The sequence below is a fragment of the Periplaneta americana genome, chromosome 16 (assembly GCF_040183065.1).
Source record: "Periplaneta americana isolate PAMFEO1 chromosome 16, P.americana_PAMFEO1_priV1, whole genome shotgun sequence".
NCBI classification, from domain to species: Eukaryota; Metazoa; Arthropoda; class Insecta; order Blattodea; family Blattidae; genus Periplaneta; species Periplaneta americana.
This window is the reverse complement of record NC_091132.1, coordinates 175054840-175074906: the sequence shown is the minus strand read 5'-3', so window position 1 is coordinate 175074906 and position 20067 is coordinate 175054840. Positions and strand designations below refer to the sequence as shown.

The 20067-nt window shown below is 34.1% G+C and overlaps 1 protein-coding gene across 5 annotated transcripts in view; it reads left to right on the top strand.

The window, feature by feature from the left end:
* Positions 1-20067, top strand: part of LOC138691987 (zinc finger protein ZFP2-like) — a 51291-nt gene continuing 31224 nt past the window's right edge. The window contains exons 1-4 of one of the 5 annotated variants that reach the window (XM_069814702.1): positions 1-283; positions 7850-7947; positions 11990-12118; positions 15643-15725. In XM_069814702.1, the coding sequence (XP_069670803.1) occupies positions 7855-7947; positions 11990-12118; positions 15643-15725 (305 nt within the window). In that variant the 5' untranslated portion in view covers positions 1-283; positions 7850-7854. Of the gene's footprint in view, positions 284-1750; positions 2554-2644; positions 2748-7849; positions 7948-11989; positions 12119-15642; positions 15726-20067 lie in introns of those variants that run through there. The other 4 variants (XM_069814695.1, XM_069814698.1, XM_069814700.1 and 1 more) reach the window with 4 other exon arrangements.

Here is a 20067-nt window from a genome sequence, read left to right as displayed (position 1 = left end):
ACGTGGTAGAGTCATTCTGTGAAGTATCGAAGCTCCTGAAAGTAATAGCAACAGTGCCTATGTCTAACTCGGAAGCAGAAAGATGTTTCTGTTCATTAAAGCAGGTGGAAACTTTTCTTCGAAGCACAGTGGAGGAAGAACGCCTAACGTCCTGAGCAATGCTACGGAATGTGTGGATTTCAATGAGAGAGTGATCATATTTTCAACAAAAAAGGACAGAAGGATGTATTTTCGTTACAAACAATCAACATCAACACTGTTCACTTCCGAATTACTGGGTTAGGTAAGTATTTAATTGTTACATTTGATTTTATGTTTATTTTTCTGGAAGCGAGTTAATGTACAGCAGTGGCAAAAAAAAACCGTTACCGATGGAATAATCAAAGTCCCCGAAATGAGCCACTGCGCATGCCACGCCCGCATTCACGAGATAGCGAGTAATCGATTGAAATTGTAGTTCGACTGCTGACGTACCCCATTTCGAAAGCCATTAGAAAATAGGCTGGTAAAATGCATGTTCTGGGTAAAATAAATAAATTAAGTAGTAAAATATCGCTGCAATCGAAAAGTACTGGGAATAAATTTGAATAAGGAACAAGAAAAAGTTTCCTTCCCTGGCAGGATTCGAACCACGAAAGTCTTAGTTACCAGTCTATCGTGCTCTGGAGTGAACAAGGCTCTGAAATCAGCTACAAGGGTCGATCTGTTTTTTTTTTGCCACTACTGTACACGAAAACAGTAATGCTATAATAGTACATTATGCAACGAGCCTATAATGGTAGTAATTAAGACGCGAGTATGTTTATGAAAATCGCTTGCGCTCGTTTCGTAATTTTCATACGAGCGTCTTAATTACCATTATAGGCAAGTTTCATACGACTTTTTATGCTCGACCATATTTGTAACTTGAAATTATTCATAAGTAGGCCTATTCATGTTATTGTTATCTGACTGGGGAGCGGAACTGACCTTATGCAATATCTCGTAAATTGTGAGATGTGCGCAGAGGCGAAAGTATTGATTTTTTCCGAGAAACAAATGTCGACATTGACCTTGATATAATCTAGAGAGTAAAATAAACATTAATCTTGACATAACCTTGAAATTGAATTAGATATTGAAAAACAAGATGACAAATTGAATTTATTTTAATATTATTTAAAAATAACGCTAATTATTATAGTAACAAAACTGACTTTATTTCAGATATAGGTGATTTATTGTGCAATTAGTGAAATGAATTTGCGGGAATATGCTTTATGAAAGGCTGGAAGATGACGACGAATTGATGTTAATTTGTGTGTTGTTTTCTTTTTTGACTGAGTTTAATATTGTATTTGAGATTTAAATTTTATTTTGGATCGATTCTTCAACATAATCTTCTGCAACAGTATTGGATTTCCGGCCTCCGTGACTTTCGCTAGTTGTCTTTCGATTGCATATCCCAGAATAATCGATACTTGCGCTTTCATATTGCTACAATGCTATTTTCTGATTGGTGGCACACCTGAACTTTAATGAATAGATGTACTTTAATGAGGTCCATTAAAGTGCTGCTACCAGGTGTATAATTACTACATTTCGGCATGGTCGAGCATAAATTATTTTTGAGTACCAGTATTCAATATTTGAACCCCCAACACCAAATCTCACGAGCCGCTACTGACGGATACTGAAATTAGAAGTTACAGAAAAATGTGTTAAGTAAGATTGAATGAAACAAGGAAATTAAGAAACTTAAGAACACTGGTGCTTTTAAGCAGTATTTATTCATGTCTGTCTACGTCACTTTACAGTGAAAATAATGTTCTTGAAGCTATTGCAGTTCCAAAAAAAAATAATCTATCACTATGCTTGATTGAACCATGCCAGTTTCGGCCGATAAAGTCGTCCCATGAAGCAACACTCTTCTTAATCCCTCCAATCTTAATATAATTTTATTTCGTACCGTTATCTCAGGTTAAAATCTTTCCTGTTCATTTCCGCAATGAACTCTTGCATCTTCCTTTGCATTTCTGTCAGGTTACTTTACAACCTCTATATTTCAGAGACCTTCGTGTGTTCCATACAACTCCAGAAACTCTAATTCTTTGTCATAATTCTGCTTATTGTTTCCTAATATTTTTATATTCCAGTACAACATAAATAACAATCAGCTGTTAATTTACAGCTCTTAAAATAGATGTGAATTCGAATTTGTGCGCTTTCCCCTTGAATTCAAGTTACCAAGTGACGTTCACATTCTTCAAATTGTTTCAGATTCTCCTTTCAAGTCGAGTAAAAAGGAATTATTAAGTATTGATTCAGTTGCATTTGGAACTTGAATTGAAGTTGCTACTTGACTTGAAATTAATTTGAAACATTGTTCACACTTTTGAAGTTCGTCGAATCAACTGACTTGAATTCGAGCTACTTGAAAAGGGTGATCGAGGCTTTGCGATATCAGAAATCACTGCAATCTTGATCTCCGTACATGTTCAACATGTAGTTAAATGAAGAGTCGTACTTATATTGGACGTATTAATTATTTATTCCTGAACGTCGAAAATACACGTAATTAAGTATTTATTCTTTGTGTTAACAATATGCAGTTTTTTTGTGAGAATATATTTTATTTCAAGTTCATTATAAACGTAACATACAGGTTCTAGCTACACCGATTCACCAATCTCTTACACATAACTTATACGAACATTTTGTGGATCTGTGGTTAGGCCTACACAAAATGAAAAATGGGGGAAATTATGGTAATCATCAGGGGACGGATTTATATGGACTAAAAATATATGAAATATGTAAATATATATGTAGTTATTTTTACCAAAATATGGAATTAAATATGGATTTTTACCAAAATATGGAATTAAATATGGACTTAAAATTATAAAAAAAATGACTATGTACGTTAAATATTGGTACATTTTAATCAAACTAAACAAAAAATATAATGGACGTACCTTATCTTCCAATGTAGTTTCAACAAAACACAATTTTTATTGTCTGTTACCATAACAATAGGTTACAAACATTTCTTTCAAGTGCTGAAAAGTGAATCTTCTTCTATTGTCTCTGAGGATAGATTTATACTGACTAAAAGAGCGTTCGACGTCACAAGAAGTAACTGGTACATAATTCAATTTCACAATGTCTGCTGGGGATAAGTCCAAGTTAATCTTCACTGTTGATTCACCACTCATCACAGCAACAACCTTTTGTAGTTCTTCATATCCAGGGTTTTTTGAAAGTACAGTGTCCACCTTAGCTCTTACTGCATCTGCAACTTTACCTCTACCACGATTCAGTTGTTCCACAGTACTATTTATAATTTCAAAACTTTCAGATAGTGAAAGGTGCCTATTTTGGAGACTTTTGAGCGTTTTTATGATGCATGAAAATGTATGCTGAATGTGAGCTAAGTCATTCTTCACACTTATGTCACAGGTAACTGTTTTCGCAGTATCAATTGAGACTGCATCTTCAGAGTCCAATGCAAGGAGAACATTGTTAATAGAGTCTATATGTTCGGCATAATATTCAACTGCTTCTAGCCATGTACCCCATCTAGTTAAAATTGGCTTTGGTGGCAATGGAATTTCTGGGTACATTTCTTTCAACACGTTAACTCTACTGGGAGCTTTGAGAAATACTTTTTTCACTGATGAAATCAACAAATCTACTTTAGGGAAATTGTCTCTGACCACTTCTGCCACACGATGAAATGCATGCGCCACACAAGTAAAATGAGTCAATTTAGGATATACAACAGATAATGCTTGTCCAGCTTTGACCATATAAGGGGCAGCATCGCTAATAAAGAATAACACATTATCGTACATAATACCCTTTGGCCACAGGATACCCATAACTTCGTTGAACAGTTTAACTATAGTTTTGTTATTGCACTTTTCTAGAACATCACAATGTAAAAGAATTCGTTCAGAATATTGTTCACTTAACAAACCGATAACTACATTACCAACAAGTCTACCTTCTTTGTCGGGAGTCTCATCAATGGAAACCCAAATTGAACTATCTTTAATTTCATCTCTTATCTTCTGTATTGTCTCATCGTAGATGGATGGAGCATACGTCTTCCTAAGTGTTGACTCATCCGGGATTGTATGTTGAGTATATTTTTCAAGGAATTCCCTGAAGACCTTATTCTTTAGTTTGTAGAGAGGAATATCAGCAGAGATGAGAGAACGGCACAGGTCGATGTTAAACTCAGATCTTACATTCGATGTTGTTGGTTGTGTTAAAAACAATTGTCTCTGCTTGGAATTTAGTTGTTTGTTGGCCTGATGTTTACTAGTTGTAATGTGTTGTTGCACCAGGAACTTTTGTGTAGATGATACTGCACACTGACACAAATTACAAAATAATATTTTATTGTCAGTTGATAAACCATCTTCTTTAAATTCTGAAATGTAACTTGTTAGTTTTGATTTTAAATTGACTGAATGACGTACTTTTGGCATATTTACCGTCTTTATAGTATGATTTACAAAACTGAACCTATGTGTACTCTGACTGGCATTTAACTGTTGAGCTGCACAACTGAAGTCTGTTAAAAATTTTAAATTAAATTAATACAGTTTTGTAACTTACTTTCCCATTGTTGATAGGACTGCTAATTTTCAAATAACTCTGATGTTAAAGGGATTACTGAACATGTGTTTAAATCTCTATTGTTGAAATGTATTTTTAAAAGTTAATGGAATTTTGTTTTGTTTTATTGTTAAACCTAATATAATATGGACTGTTTTATATGAAATATGGAAAATATATGGAAATTAACGAAAATATGTACTAAACTCTAAAATATGGAAAAATATGGAAAATAAAAGTAGGATTTTTCAACCCTACACATTGTGAAACATAAAGATAATGCAAAATATAAATTATATTAGCTTTATAAGTAAATATGTATTTACATATAAATCCTTTCCCTGGTAATCATATACAAAGATTGTGCCATATAGAAATTAAGAAAAATAGGTTTTTATAAGCATTTTCTCCACACCTGTGGAGTAACGGTTAGCGCGTCTGACCGCGAAACCAGGTGGCCCGGGTTCGATTCCCGGTTGGAGCAAGTTACCTGGTTGTTTTTTCCGGGGTTTTCCATCAACCCAATACGAGCAAATGCTGGGTAACTATCGGTGCTGGACCCCGGACTCATTTCACCGGCATTATCACCATTGCATTCAGACGCTAAATAACCTAAGATGTTGATAAAGCGTTGAACCTACTAAAATAAAATTAAAAAATATGTTTTTCTTTAATGTTCATCGTGCTTGCGATGTTGAAGGTTTTCGTAAAGAAACGCTTTTTTTGTAAGCATTTCTTGTATACTGACTATGGTTCCGATGTTGAAGATTTTCGAAAACATATTCAAGAGCGTTGGAGGTCTCAATACTTTATACATTTTGATTACACAACTTTTAACACTATATCCCTTCGGAATATGTATTATATATTTTTCTCGTGTTAAATTTTACTGTACTTGGTTAACATGTTTCGGCCTATTATTGGCCTTCTTCAGAACTAGTTGTTGCTGGTCTTGGCGCCTTTTGTTTTGTTTCCTGTGGGGATGTGTTTCTGTGTAGTGTAATGTGGAGTCAAAGAGTGTGTGTGTTCTGAAATTCAATTGTGTGTTGAGGATTTCATTAAAATACTTTAATTCTTCTTAGTTTTTTTTTTTCACTAGGGAAAATTAAGAGATAGAACTTAAACTGAGGGGATTCGATCCGGCATCAGAACTGGAATCCAGTGTGGCTTAGTAGATAAAGCGTCAACACGTAGAGCTGAAAACCCGGGTTCGAGTCCTGGTGCCGGAGAGAATTTTTGTCTATTCTATCCATCCTTTATCAAAGTAGGTGATGTTAGGATCCTGTGTCTCAACTTTTATATTCAGTTATTATCGAAGAACTCTAGCGTGTGCTCGATTACACTAACTTCTAGCGAATCGGTAGCTCAGCGAATTTTCTTGACACATTTATCAAAGATGTTTGACATTTATACTCTTTATGACGATTGAATGTAGAAAAAGATATCACAGGTAGCGATGAATTGTATTGTTTTTTATTTGAAAATGAGGAAATATGGCTGATAATTGCAGTCAGAAACTTATCGAACTTGTACGATGTCACCCGTAGGCCTATTTATATGATACACAGGATGAAAACTATAAAAACACGAAACTTAAAGAAGAAATCTGAAGACAAATATCAGATTATCTGAAAATAAATAGGGCTATATTTTATTTTGATGAGATTTAATACTGTTAATTAAACATTTGAAATAATGTATATATATATATATATATATATATATATTATGTCTTAACAGATTACATAATTTTAATCAGAACACAGCAAAGAATCCTCTATCCTATCGATCGTCCAGTTCAAAAGTGCGACAACTCAAAAATTGCCATTTTTTAGTTATTTATACTACTGAAAGCCCCTTTCGGAGCTCTTTTCGATTCAGTATTGAGATAAGTCATATTTACAACCAAAAAGAAAAATAAAAATTAAATATACTGCTTTAGAAATAATTATAACTATGGACTTTACTAATTCATTTTAGTACATTTCGAAATGTATTAATAATGAACTGGATGATTGTGATAAACTCGTCCTGAATACTGACTCATTTCTAATTGTCGTGGTTATAAACCAGAACTCTGTTCCTTTCTAAGTGATTTATTTGAAATTTTCAACTGAAGATATCTGAAAACTTGTTTTTTTTTTTTTTAGTTGTCGCACATTTGAACTAGACGATCGATATCATGAATAGCAAAAAACTGAGGTCTATTTAACCTGAAATAACGCCTAAACGTATCATCATTCAAATCGAAACCAGTGTCCAAAACTCGCCCTTATTTTCGTAAGATACAATGTGATTTTCAGATATTTCTGTCCTTAATTTTAGGCCTATTTTTTCCTTTCATTAACAAAATATGTTCATGTAACTCAATTTCCTCATCATCTGAATACTGAGATTCAACATAGCCTTCGTACGTAATTTGTAAAGTACGACAATACACTTACAGGTTATATATTTAAGTACGACAATATACGTAAATACATAACCTATAATATTTCCCCCAACGAGTGATTACTATAATCAGAAAAATGCTTTCTGCATGAAGGCAGTGCATAGATGATCATAGCGAGGTGTGATCTGTGATAGCGAGAACTCGCCAAGTGTGTGGAGGAAGGCTCTTCGCCTCTTTCTCGCAACACATTTCTCGCTGGCGAAAACTCTTCAAGTGTGTTACGGGCCTTAATCAGTTCGAGACTACCCCTCGGCAAGAATGTGTAAATATTAAAATTAAGTATATTATAATATTGTAGTGCATTAGAAGATAGAATGTGTTAAGAACGAAGATCACGAAACAGGTGGTGAGGGAGAAAGAAAATGGGACAGGTGTGTGTGTGTGTGTGTGTGTGTGTGTGAGCGTGCGTGCGTGCGCGCGTGTGTGTGCGAAAACATTTTTAATTAACAGAACACAAAATAATTGAAAAGTGGCATAAGCAATTGGCACAGTCTTTATATATAATTCCGAAATTATGCGTAACATGAAGGAAATAATTTGAAACATTACGAAAATATTCTTCAGTATTAAGAATATAAGGCACACATTGACACACTCCAGAGATACTGTATGGATGTACGAACAAAACAGTGAACATAATCGTTTTGATGAAGACCTACCCACTAATAGCGAATATGTCCCATACTTTGAATAGCGCATAATGATTAGGTTATAGCAATTGGTTATTATCACATTCGAAACAACTCACAATCTACAAACGAATGTCAGTTTTTTAATCTGCTGTTTCAGTCGTGATGGATGTGATCAAGACAGAACCCGATGTCGACCCATTGGCAATACAGACAAGTGAAAACACGGACTTAGAAGACAAAAAGCCTTTAACAAAGGTAAATATCGATCCTGGTACACCTCACTCACTGGAGGTAAAAACGTACTTGAATTAATAGAAATAACCTTAGAATTGTAGCACACCATTCTACAGAGACAGGATGTGATCACTGCGAAAGTTGTAAACCCACCTAACCTATCCAACCTGGAATAACTTCATTTCCCGGGTTCAATGCCCGGCCCCGGAACAATTTTTCCCTCGAAATTATTCAACTTCTTTTCTTACACACACTGATTTAGGCTTAGGCAACCTAGGCAGTTGCTTAGAGAGCAATTTCCACTGGGACGACATTTTCTCTATCTCTTTCTTTTTTCAGTTTCATTTTACAGTGAAGTTTGTTTTTAAAACACTTATTGGCAAATCTTTTCTGAAGTTTGTTCTTGAACACCTTGTTGCAATCGGATATTGTTTTGCTATCGTATTGTCGCAGTCGTGACGAGAGTAAAAGGAAAGTGTGCAGCTACATAGTTATATTGTAATGCCTGTATCGCGTTATTATTCTATGAAACTGCTTAAGCTTAACATTGTGTACACAAGAATGCATTGTTGAAAAACCTAGTTGGGTGTGTGTTTATTATTTATCGCTATGAATAGTAACCACAACTCTCAGTTACATTTCCACTATAATATATCGTCAAAATACTATTTAATCACTTTTCAGCATGTGCACTATATAATTCGATATGAAAGGTTTATTCCGCAAAGAGTTGGAGTTTATTTTTCAATTTACTTTATACTTCCTATCGAAGTAAGAAATACTCGTAATAATAATGAGACAGGGAGATCAAAAACCCACTAATTCTGTTTTTTGACAAAATTGAGTTATGGGTTGGATGATGCTTTTTAGTTTGTCCTGCATGCGTGGAAGGCAAGAATACACTAATATCGACATTCATCTGCATTCTGGGGGCTGTTTTAAAACTCTTGGAAGTCAGAACTCCACATACTCCATGGAATAAGAGAGTTTTTGCATTCCAAGCTTAATTTCCCGGTAGGTGGCGACACTGTCACTCAACCAGCTGAGTAAAGTGATACGATACGGTATTCAGAATGTCACAAACATCTATGAAATCCATGTAAGTAAGAGTATTAAAGGCACAATATCGAGTCGATTAACTTCCAGAAACCCAATACAGATGCATCATTCCCCAGTCAACTAAAGTACAATTCAGCATTGCCATTGAAAGAAAAAAGCAAAAGGACTTGCAAAATTTAATGCAGTTTATTTCTGAGGAAAGTAGGATGAATTACCAAACTCTGTTGCGGACAGTAATAATCTAGAATCTAGATGCACAGGAAGAACATGAGAATGAGAGAAAATAAACTGAATCTGTAACATGAATGAGGCTGTGTTAACATTTTAATATTGTTTGTGGTTTTATTTGTGTATTTTGATGTGCTTTATGGTAATTTGTGATTTTATGTTTCATATATTTGAAATTTAAAAAAAAGTAGCAACGTTAATCTTAATAATAAACTTCCATTTTCTCGTATATTCCAATGTTTATAAGGGAATTATGATATACTTATCTTCTTTTTCTTCACATGGCTCATAATTATTAACTTTTCTTAATTCATACACTGTGGAAGTCAGAAAACCACTAACTCCAGCAGTGTTTATTTCAAATTATAGTGTAAGATAATGTAAAAATTTCGGTTTTGAAGTATTTAATTAATAAAGAATGTAATTTTACACAATATTAATAGACAAACGTATAATATTTAAAGTTAGTAAGAGAAATAATAAGTCTTTTCTCTCTCTTGTAAAATTTGGTTTATTGGAGTTAGGCAGTTTTTGATTTACATGTCTCATTATTATACCACCAACAAAACCAATACTTAAAAATAAACCATAGCGTGCCTTTCACAAATCAATTTTGTTTCAACAATGAATAAGTCTGAATGTGTTTCTTTGCATCGAGTCTGATGCATTTCGTGAGATCGACTTTGTTGACATCATCAATGCTTTCTCTGCGAAGAAAGTGCAAAGGAAATCTTTTTAATTCACAAGTAAGATGCATGTATTTCGATTCCAGTAATTTACTATTTTGTGAAATGCAACATTTCATTTAAAACTAATTTAAACTAAATATGACCTGTATAATACCTGCTTATAAACTGTTTTTCGGAGTTAGGGGGCGGCAAATTTTAGCACTGCCTAGGTGCAAAACCACCTAAATCCGGATGTACTATGCGGGAGACGAGACTAAATGTATCTATGTACCTATCTGTCAAAAGCCTGAACAAACGAAACCTAACCTGTCACTGACTGTTTTCCTTACGAAAACACGCCCTCTATCTATCAAAAACCGTAAGCTATATGCTAGGCATAGGCTACCAAAAGCTCGATAAACTAACCTAACTTGTCACTGATCCTTTTCCTTACGAAAACTTGCTTTCTGTCTATAAACCAAAAAATACGTAGGCAATGTGAAAGACATAGCAAAAGACTGAACAGACCAGACATAAGCTGTCACTGACGCCCAGCCTCACCAAAACTCACTCATTTATTTATCTAGATGTGCAAGCAACTAAATTTCCTTCGTGTGTTTGTTTACTGTTATATATATGTAGGCCTGTATGGTTATTCCACAGTCTACTATATACAGTCGCGAAGCTCAATATGTAGTAAAAATGCAAACATGGGTAGTTGCCCACCACTAGGATCGCTACTATCGCCTCATCATCGCAGATCTCTCTCCTAGCAGCCGACAAATATGTTACACTTTCGTTGTCGTGTTCTTTTGGAAAAATTAACACCTTCCTTCCATTATTGAAATATTAAACGCATAAACTTAATTTATTATTTTAATTAAGTATATTAAATTCCACCATAAACTCGAAGATACCTGCAAGAAATAAGTTAATATAATTTTTGTTTGTGCAAAACGAACTGAAATTTACTATAATAGCTTCACTCATTCAAGATTATAGCGATAATTAACTATGAAACCAATTAATATTAATTTGCATTTCCCTTTACAACAATAATAATGGAAATATGAATTAATGGAGTAACTTACGTGTACCGGTACTTGTAGTGTAGGCTTACGTAGTTAACAAAGTGGGATGAGGTTAAGCAATAATAATCACGCCAGAATTGGAAATAAAACGTGATCAATAAATTTTATTGTAACAGACTTTTTCTACGTCTCTAGTAAAGCAACAAATAAAAATAACAACAAAATTAACAGCTACAATTAAAAACATATCCTTTGAAAAAAATAGGCCTAAGCAATAATAATCCCACCAGAATTGAATATAAAACGTGATCAATAAATTTCATTAAAACAAACTTAATTTTTCTACGTCTTTAGTAAAATAACACATAAAAATAATAACAAAATTAATAGCTACAATTAAAAATATATCCTCTGAAAAAAAAAGTAGACCTAACCTTTATTTCTCTGGAAATTTAGCAGCCTAAGTGACAGAACTTTAACCGGTATCTAATGTCCTTTCGGTTAGACTGAAACATTTCATTGTGAAATTTAAGGATATAATGTATTCTAACAGTCACAAAGAACTTCAAATTAACAGTTTTGTATCTGCACAGCATTCTTGTGGAAACCCAGGAACCTTTCTGAATCTTTCGAAAATCGGAAAAAGGATAACTCTGGCCTCTTTCTCTTACTGTTGCTACAATTTATAACACTACAAACCTCTCCTCCTTGTCCCATATTATTATTCCAATTATTATATTTTAGCCATTAACATTTTCACTACAACCAATAACGAACATTTCACAAGCATCAATGTGAAATACGCAACGAGCTAGCACTCGATAGAAATACGACACAGTCCAAAGTCGACCATGGACAGTCTATTGTTTCTAGTTGCTAACAGCTTGGAGCGCTTTATCATGAGATTTGCAAAAAAAACACCTCAAGCTTCGCGACTGTATATAGTAGACTGTGGTTATTCTATCTTTGACGTCATGTCATTATGAAATACATACCGTAGCACAAATCAGACGTCAGTCTCAGGTATGGGTATGCAGCTAACGTAAATTACTCATTTTTGATATATCTGTTCTCCAGGATGTGAAATTATTAAATCTGTGCCCGACCTTTACAAAAAGGGAATGCATAGACTACAGTTGTGATGTCAAATCAGAAGGGGCAACTGCAGTACCAATTCAGTTTGATGACATCAAACGTGAAGCTGAGGTAAGTGGAGCACTTCGGGTAGTAAGAATAAAGCTTAAGTTCTTTCTCAAGGTTTATACTTTTGAGTATGAGCACTTCCTGTGATTATATACTCGTAACCACTTGAAATACTCATATTCTTAAGAATAAAGACATTCAACCTAACGGGAATATATACTCATCTCTACAGCCTTCCATATTGTTTAATAGTACATTATGCAACGAGCCTATAATGATAGTAATTAAGAAGCGAGTATGGATATTTATGAAACGAGCGCAAGCTAGTTTCATAATTTTCATACGAGCTTCCTAATTACCATTATAGGCGAGTTTCATACGACTTTTTATGCTCGACCATATTTCTACTGTAACTTGAAATTATTCAGATGTATACATTTTATTTGTATCTGACAAGATCGGAAGTGACCTTGTTCTAGGTCGTGAATTGTGAGATGTGCGCAGACGCGAAAGTATTGATTTTTTCCGAGAATAATCGATACTTGCGGTTTTATAACGGTACAAAGCTGACTTGTCATTGGCTGAACACCTGTAAGCTGATTTGTCATTGGTTGAAAACACCTGTACTTTAATGAGTAGGTGTACTTTAATGACATGCATTAAAGGTCTGCTACCAGGTGTATAATTATTGCATTTCGGCATGGTCGAGCATAAAAGTTAGTATGTACTCGTGTTACCTATCCTCTTTGACCACATTGCACCGTGATGCTCAGTTTTTTTATAGACTTTCACATGCTATCCGCATGCTATAGTGGTTTGTGTTTTGCTTTTTATAAATAAGTAAATAAATAAACAAATAAACAAAGGAATAAATAAATAAATTAATTAAATAAATTAAATAAATAAATGAATAAATAAATAAACATGAAAAAGAGAGTGAATCAGATAAGTGACGTTAATAAACAGTAAACAAGAAAATAGTACTGGGAAATCGTCATTACAGGATGTTGGATCGAGATTACAATCCATTTCTAGAATTCCAGTTATGCTAATTCTATTTTATATTATAGAGAGTTATATATATATATATATATATATAATTTAAAGTTACAAGTAATTGCATTTTTCAATTCAAATTTTACTAAATAAACTGTAATTGTTAATTATGTTTACCAGTACAATCTAACCTTATAATTTGATAGCCATTCATATTTTCATAGGTTATGTTTTTTTTATGAATAACAAATACGTGTTTAACCTTTTTCACATTCACTTTTGTGAAGCGTTAAAGGCTTCTGAAGTTCACGTGTTTTTCTATATTTTTCCAAGACGTAGTACATCGTTCATAAATTCTGCCATTTTTTTTTTATTTAACTTTAAACTGAACACAAATCAACAAATACTCAGAATTGAGCCTGCTACAAACCATACTCAGAATAACATGAGAACGAACTTATAAATATGAGAATATACTGGCTTTTATTCTTATCAAGCATGAGTATATATTCTGCACAAGATGGACTCTTGAGTATATTCTACTATGCTTCCATCTTATGAGTATGTAATCAAAAATGAGTAGGTACTCAAATGTTTTTATTCTTAATAACAAGAGTATATACTATAAAAAGTCCAGTATTTACTATATACTCATGTTTATTCTTACCACGGATTGTATGCACAAAGAGAAACTGCATTTAGAACATTCTTCCAAACATTAAGATATGCATGCTTTCCTGGACATCCTAAAATGGTAGGCTATGTTAGAAATGTTAGAACAATTATTTGCAGTGCAGTATTTCACCATTTTTTATTATTTACTTTCAAGTGTACTTATATTTATTCGTACTCCTCAAATAAGCATGAACTGCTCGCAATCCCAGTAAAAGCGTCAACTCCCTTTAATGGCGGCCGAACAGCGGTTCAAATTTGTACGATACACTAGCGCCATTGGTGACTCCAGTTATGTATTACAAACTCTTTGGTTTCGCTGAAATTTATCCGAATAATTATGTGTGACAACCAAGAATTAATAGGTACCATAGAAGAGGGTAAAGTCGATCAAAATTTTGCAATTTTTTAATGATATTGAGGTTATGCAATGAGCGAAGTTCCTCAGGAAATAGCATTTTGTCGTCATATCCTTCACTTATGAAGACACGTTACAAGAATTGAATTACAATCTAATAAAAAAACTGTTTTTTTTATTTGACTTGTGATCGAAGTTACCTGCTTAAACAGGATAAAGTCGATCACCATTGAATTTTTAGTTTAAGATCGATTTTAAAATATTGCGGAGTAAAGTCGATCACTGTGTATGTTTTTAAGAAACAAATTAAGTGTATTACATATATTTTATTTGTTATAAATGTGTAAAAACAATAATAATCTTCAATATATGCCTATAGCATTATATAGTATATCTTTTGTTACTGTGATCATACTATTCGATACAATTAGGCCTATTGGTTTCCACTGTACAATCGTGACTATAATTGCCAACTTATAAAACATAAAAACACATTTTAATACTTCACATACCAACAAACAAAGATTTAAGAATTTAAAATTTACATTGAAATACCACCCTTCAATTATAATCTAAAATGCAATTCAACATTGCTTAGGTTTATATCAGATGTTATTTGAAATTTTCACCTCCTCATGTCACTTCAGAAACTACGTTGTTCTCGTAGTCAGGTACAGAGGGGTGTACAAAGTATGTTCCCTTGGCAGTGCTTCTCTTACTCAAGAAATTCACCATAATTTCGTCTTCCTCTTTCCCCACTATCCCATCAATATAAGCTATACTATGACACTTTTCTGTTTATAAGTGTTAGTTGGAGGTATTTCGGTGAACAATTTATTCTTCCTGCTGGTCCTATCTGTTTCGAGTAGGTCGATGGCATGATCAACTTAACCCTACAAAGGTACAAGTTTTCTTAAAATAATAAGTTTCAATACTAACGTTTACGAACTGCAAAACTATTATTTCAGGATACAATCTCAACGAAAAGTACTTACGTATACTTCCTGTCTCCTTTCACTGCTGACGATATTTAGAGTTTGTAAGACTTTGTTTTCATTTAAGAGAAAAAGTTGAGAATAACAATTTTCACTTCAACGGTAATTACACAATGTTCCCATTGTTGGCATTCGCAGGCTTTTTGTTGTCCCTCTCGCTTACATTTGCAATGTAAGGCAATGAAGTCAGCATAACAACATTTTAACAAGTAACTGAGAAAATATATAGTTTTCAATAAAAATCGCAAATGATCGATTTTACACCCACTGATTGACTTCACCCACTTCTATGGTATTAGAAAGATTTATCACTGTAACAGACCAGTTCAATTAGATTATGAATTGAAGACAATTGTATAATTATAAATATTTTGACCTGTCATGTTGGGGTGGATTCCACCAAAGTGTTGAGAGGGAAATTAAATTGTAGTTTACAGGTCATCCCATCAGAAATCTATCTCAGGAACGATGTTATTTCAGCAAAAATTCTACTAGGATTGAAATTTTATGCAATGCAGGTTTCTGTTTGCTCTGTCTACACTCATATTATTTGATCTGCATTATAGGAAGAGTTGTGTGACTTGAAGACAGTGAAGGAAGAGCTGAAGTCTGAAATAACTACAGAGGACAATGAGATTTTAACTGAGGGGTGAGTATAGTGTGTTGTATTGTATTTATTAACATTCCATGGTATTCATACATTGCTTTACAGCTAGAATATGGAACAAGTCAAAAAACTTAATACCATTATAAAGTCTTAATTTATAGTCACAGTCTAGTTGAAATATATACAGACGAGATTTACAATATAGTCTACTAGTACAACACAAAGTTTTAGTATCAGTTTCATGAAGTGTTATTGAATATCATGAATTCACCTACAGAATAGAAGGCGTGAGAAATTAGCTACTTCTTTAATTTGGCCCTAAATAATCTTATGTTTTGAGTTTCATTTTTTATATCGATAGGGAGGCTATTAAACATTTTTACTGCCATATAACGCACTCCTTTTTGATAGCACGATAGACTTGCCGATGGAGTCTGAAAGTCATTTTTTTTTTTTTTGACGTGTATTTATGCTATGAACTGCTGAATTAGTTACGAAGTTTTCACGATTACATACGAGGAAGATTATTAATGAAAAAATATACTGACAAGCCATGGGCATTATTTGTAGCTTTTGAAAATAGTCCTACACGATTCCCTAGATTTGGCACCCACCAGTATTCTAATTACTCTTTTTCGTAATAGAAATATATTGTTACTATCTGTGGAATTTCCCCAGAATATTATTCCAAAACTCATTACCGAGTGCAAGTATGCAAAGTATATTGTTTTTAAGGTATTGATATTTACTATCTTTTGCATAGATCTAATAGCAAAACAAGCTGAATTTAGTTTGGGGGTAATTTCTTTAATATGATTTTTCCAATTCAACACATTATCGATTTTTAAGCCAAGAAATTTGGTTGTTGTTGTTTCTAATAGGGATCTATTGTTAATTATTGCGCTAGAAATTTGCGAGGTTGAATTTGCACAGAATTTAAATTGAATTATGTTAGTTTTGTTACAATTTAATACTAATTTATTGACTGAGAACCAGTCACATATTTTGAAGAGAATTTCCTCTGTTGAAGATTGGAATGTGTTGGAGTTATTGGCTGTAATTACTATACTTGTGTCATCTGCAAATAATATGGGATGACCTACATCTTTTATTAGGGGGGCAAGATCATTTATAAACGCTAGAAAAAGTAGTGTGTTGTGTCGTTACTCCTCCTTTCTTCCATAGCTTTGTTAAAATTGTTATTAGACAACATATTTTTACGTAATAAATGCTAACATTTCAAGTAGCTATACTTGCATACGTGCAGGAATGACTCAAAACTGGTCTAAATACTATTTCTATTTGGTTCGGAAGTAGTGGCCACTTATACTGAAAAGTTACACTCTGTTTTCAGTGTGTAATGATGGAATTTCACGCCATTTCATATTATTGGCGAGCACTACTGCTGATGTAGACAAAGAGCGTTTCCTATTCAGGTTTCTTGATATGCATCCTGGCCATTAGATAGATTTGAGAAATCATTTCATAACCTCGAAATTCGAACTTCAATTTGCACCCCGCAATAAGATGGGTGAAAACTAGATCTACAGAGGTAATCATTAGTAATGTCAATAAATTCAGGGGATTATTTTCTGGATATTTAAAGGCTATAACTAATATTCTTTCAATCATTTACAGGGACATCATTTTAGTTTTACTTCAATTTTTATTGTACCTGAGTTTTTTAATGTACTTCACTCCCACCCCTTCTACTAGTAAACTTCCAACCGTTCTTCACACTGAACCATGTGTATACTGTCAAAATCGCCTTACAGTCATAATAAACGCAAAGAGTACTGAGTTAGTGAGTATAGTACGTTCCAGAAATATGTTTGCTTTGAATATTGAATCATATTCTCGCACAGGTACTGTCGTCCGTTTGCCTATGTCGCATCCCGGTTTCCCCCACCCACTTCTGCCCCTCCCTTTGTGGCTGGTCTGTCTTAGCTCTTTTCTGAAAACATTAATTTCTGTTAGGAATTGGACGTCTACGTAATATTATACAACTGTTTAAAATAACTTGAATAAAAGGGCCTCGTTAAGTAATTAACTGTCACGTGATTTCCCCCCTTTCTACGACCCTGCGACATAACCACTTGGACGGACAGTAAATAGCATGTCTGAATAATTTTATCTTTTCGGATCGGGCAGAAATGAAGATTGAATTTACAGTACGTAAGGTACTCTTTTATAGAGTAGGTGCAGAATTATTTCAACAAGAGTTACTTGTAGGAAAGACGAAACTGGTAATTGGAATAAGGTATGTCTATGTGCGATAATATGCAAAAAAGAACTGAAACCTGTATAGAAATGAACGGCCATCATTTTCAAATATGTGTTCAAATATCCATATTATGATTATTCTTCAATTTAACTTCATTCTCTATATTGTACGCTAATGTGCTGTAGACAGTATAATATACACTGCATAATGAATACGTCCGAACGAACAGCTCAGTTCGAGAGTAAAAACACTTATTGTTAATACTTTACTGTATTTTGATTGAAGGAAAACCTAATGAAAATTATCAAACTCAAAATCGCAATATTTCCTACTTTGCGTATATAGATGAACTACTTTCATCCCTCCTTTTCCTAGTAAAGTGATTTGTTTGTATCTTACGCCAGTATCATCGAACTGCAGTCGTGGAAAGGGGCAGCAAACGGTGTTTCCGGTTCACAACCTTTAAGCCAAAGGTAGGCTATAGCCAGGTTAATATTAGAAATGTTACTAAAAATAAAATGATGTCCTTTTATTATCATAATACACTCCTCTCTTAAATCGACTGAGCATGTTGGGAATGAAATGAATGGATTTTCTAAAACACTCTATGAAATGTTTCATGTAAAACAATTTTCATCTCGTAAATTGGCAGATATGAGCAGAATTGTATTAAACTTTTTATTTGAAATATATCATGGAATAAATAATAACCCTTGAAATTAGTGTCTTTGCTTATGGTTCATCCTATATATTACTGACTTTTAGCCCCGGTTCACACGAGCGGAATATCTGCGGAACAGACGGCACATGGTGGCCGAAAGTTCGCTATGGACTATTGAATTATATTGCATCAATCACACGAGCGGACGCGGCAGTTTGGCGGCGAGTGTCCAGACGACATATTTTGGCTTTTACGAGAGCAGGACTCGATACCTTGGGTATTCTTTGGCCATTTGTGTGTCTGTAGGCCTATACTGTTTTCGCTGTAAGAAAAATCCTAATGTAAACATAAGCACGTGGCTGTCATACCCGTGATTGTCTCACAGTCGAAACACTCTCACGATGCAGGAAAATATAGTCCGTATTTGGAAACTATCATCTTGTATTATGTGAAAATAACAAATTGAATTCTAGTTGTTTAATACTATGAAACATATAACTTCACTCATATGTAAAACGATATGTAAAAGAAAAGCTACTTTTATATTTTGTTATGTACTATGAACGCGGATGAATACAAACAGTAATACCAAAGTAGTCTGTTTTTGTAACAAGCTGGCGTCACTTGAGCTCGTAGTTGTTCACGTAAGCACGTATGGCTTCTGCATCCTCGGTGTGTGTGGTTATTAAATGTAAGAGTAGAAACCCTCTCAAGAGCGAAGAAAAACAAATAGTCTTAAATGTACATAATTAGTTATGTGAGTTTTAATTACAGTAATTATAAAGTAAATGTTTCCTAAGCAAACGAATGCATAGTAGTGAGGTTAGGCCTACTTGACGAGTGACGGGAAATGTTTAACATGAAACAGAATGTACAACAGTAGGCGGGAACACGTACTGAGAATCTATGGCACCAAACAGCGGCCAATGAAGCCTCACTTCAGTCTCGTGCTATTGTCTATATTAGGATTTTTCTTACAGCGAAAAGATTATATATGCGACGATTGTCCAAATCTGACAGGTGACCTGAGTGACATTCGTGAATCTGATGCTGACAGGTGGGCCATCCTGCATCAGTCCCTAATAGAGCTAGGTCCCATTTCACGGGCAAGTAGCCTGATAAGTCTCAGGGTCCGGAGTTCCAAGCCCTTCCTGTCATCGTCAGCTGAGAGACAGGCATCTTATCTGAGCCCCAAACCCTTCCTATATCAGCATCGGAAATCCGTAAGTTCTTTTATTATTGCAGATGATAGATGAGGGGAAAGTGGAGAGTGTTGGTGGAATGATAGAAGGAATCGGGAGTATCCCGAGAAAAACCCTCTGTGACGTCTGCTTGAGTCACAGTCGACATATCACACATGTATTGTAGTACTGGCTGTTGCAATTTTTTTTTTTACTTGTAGTGGTACATTGCACATTGTGATTGTCTTCGATGAGTGATATAGATGTAGAGAAAGTTGACGTTGATGTGATCGAGAATGAGAAAAGTCTATATATTTA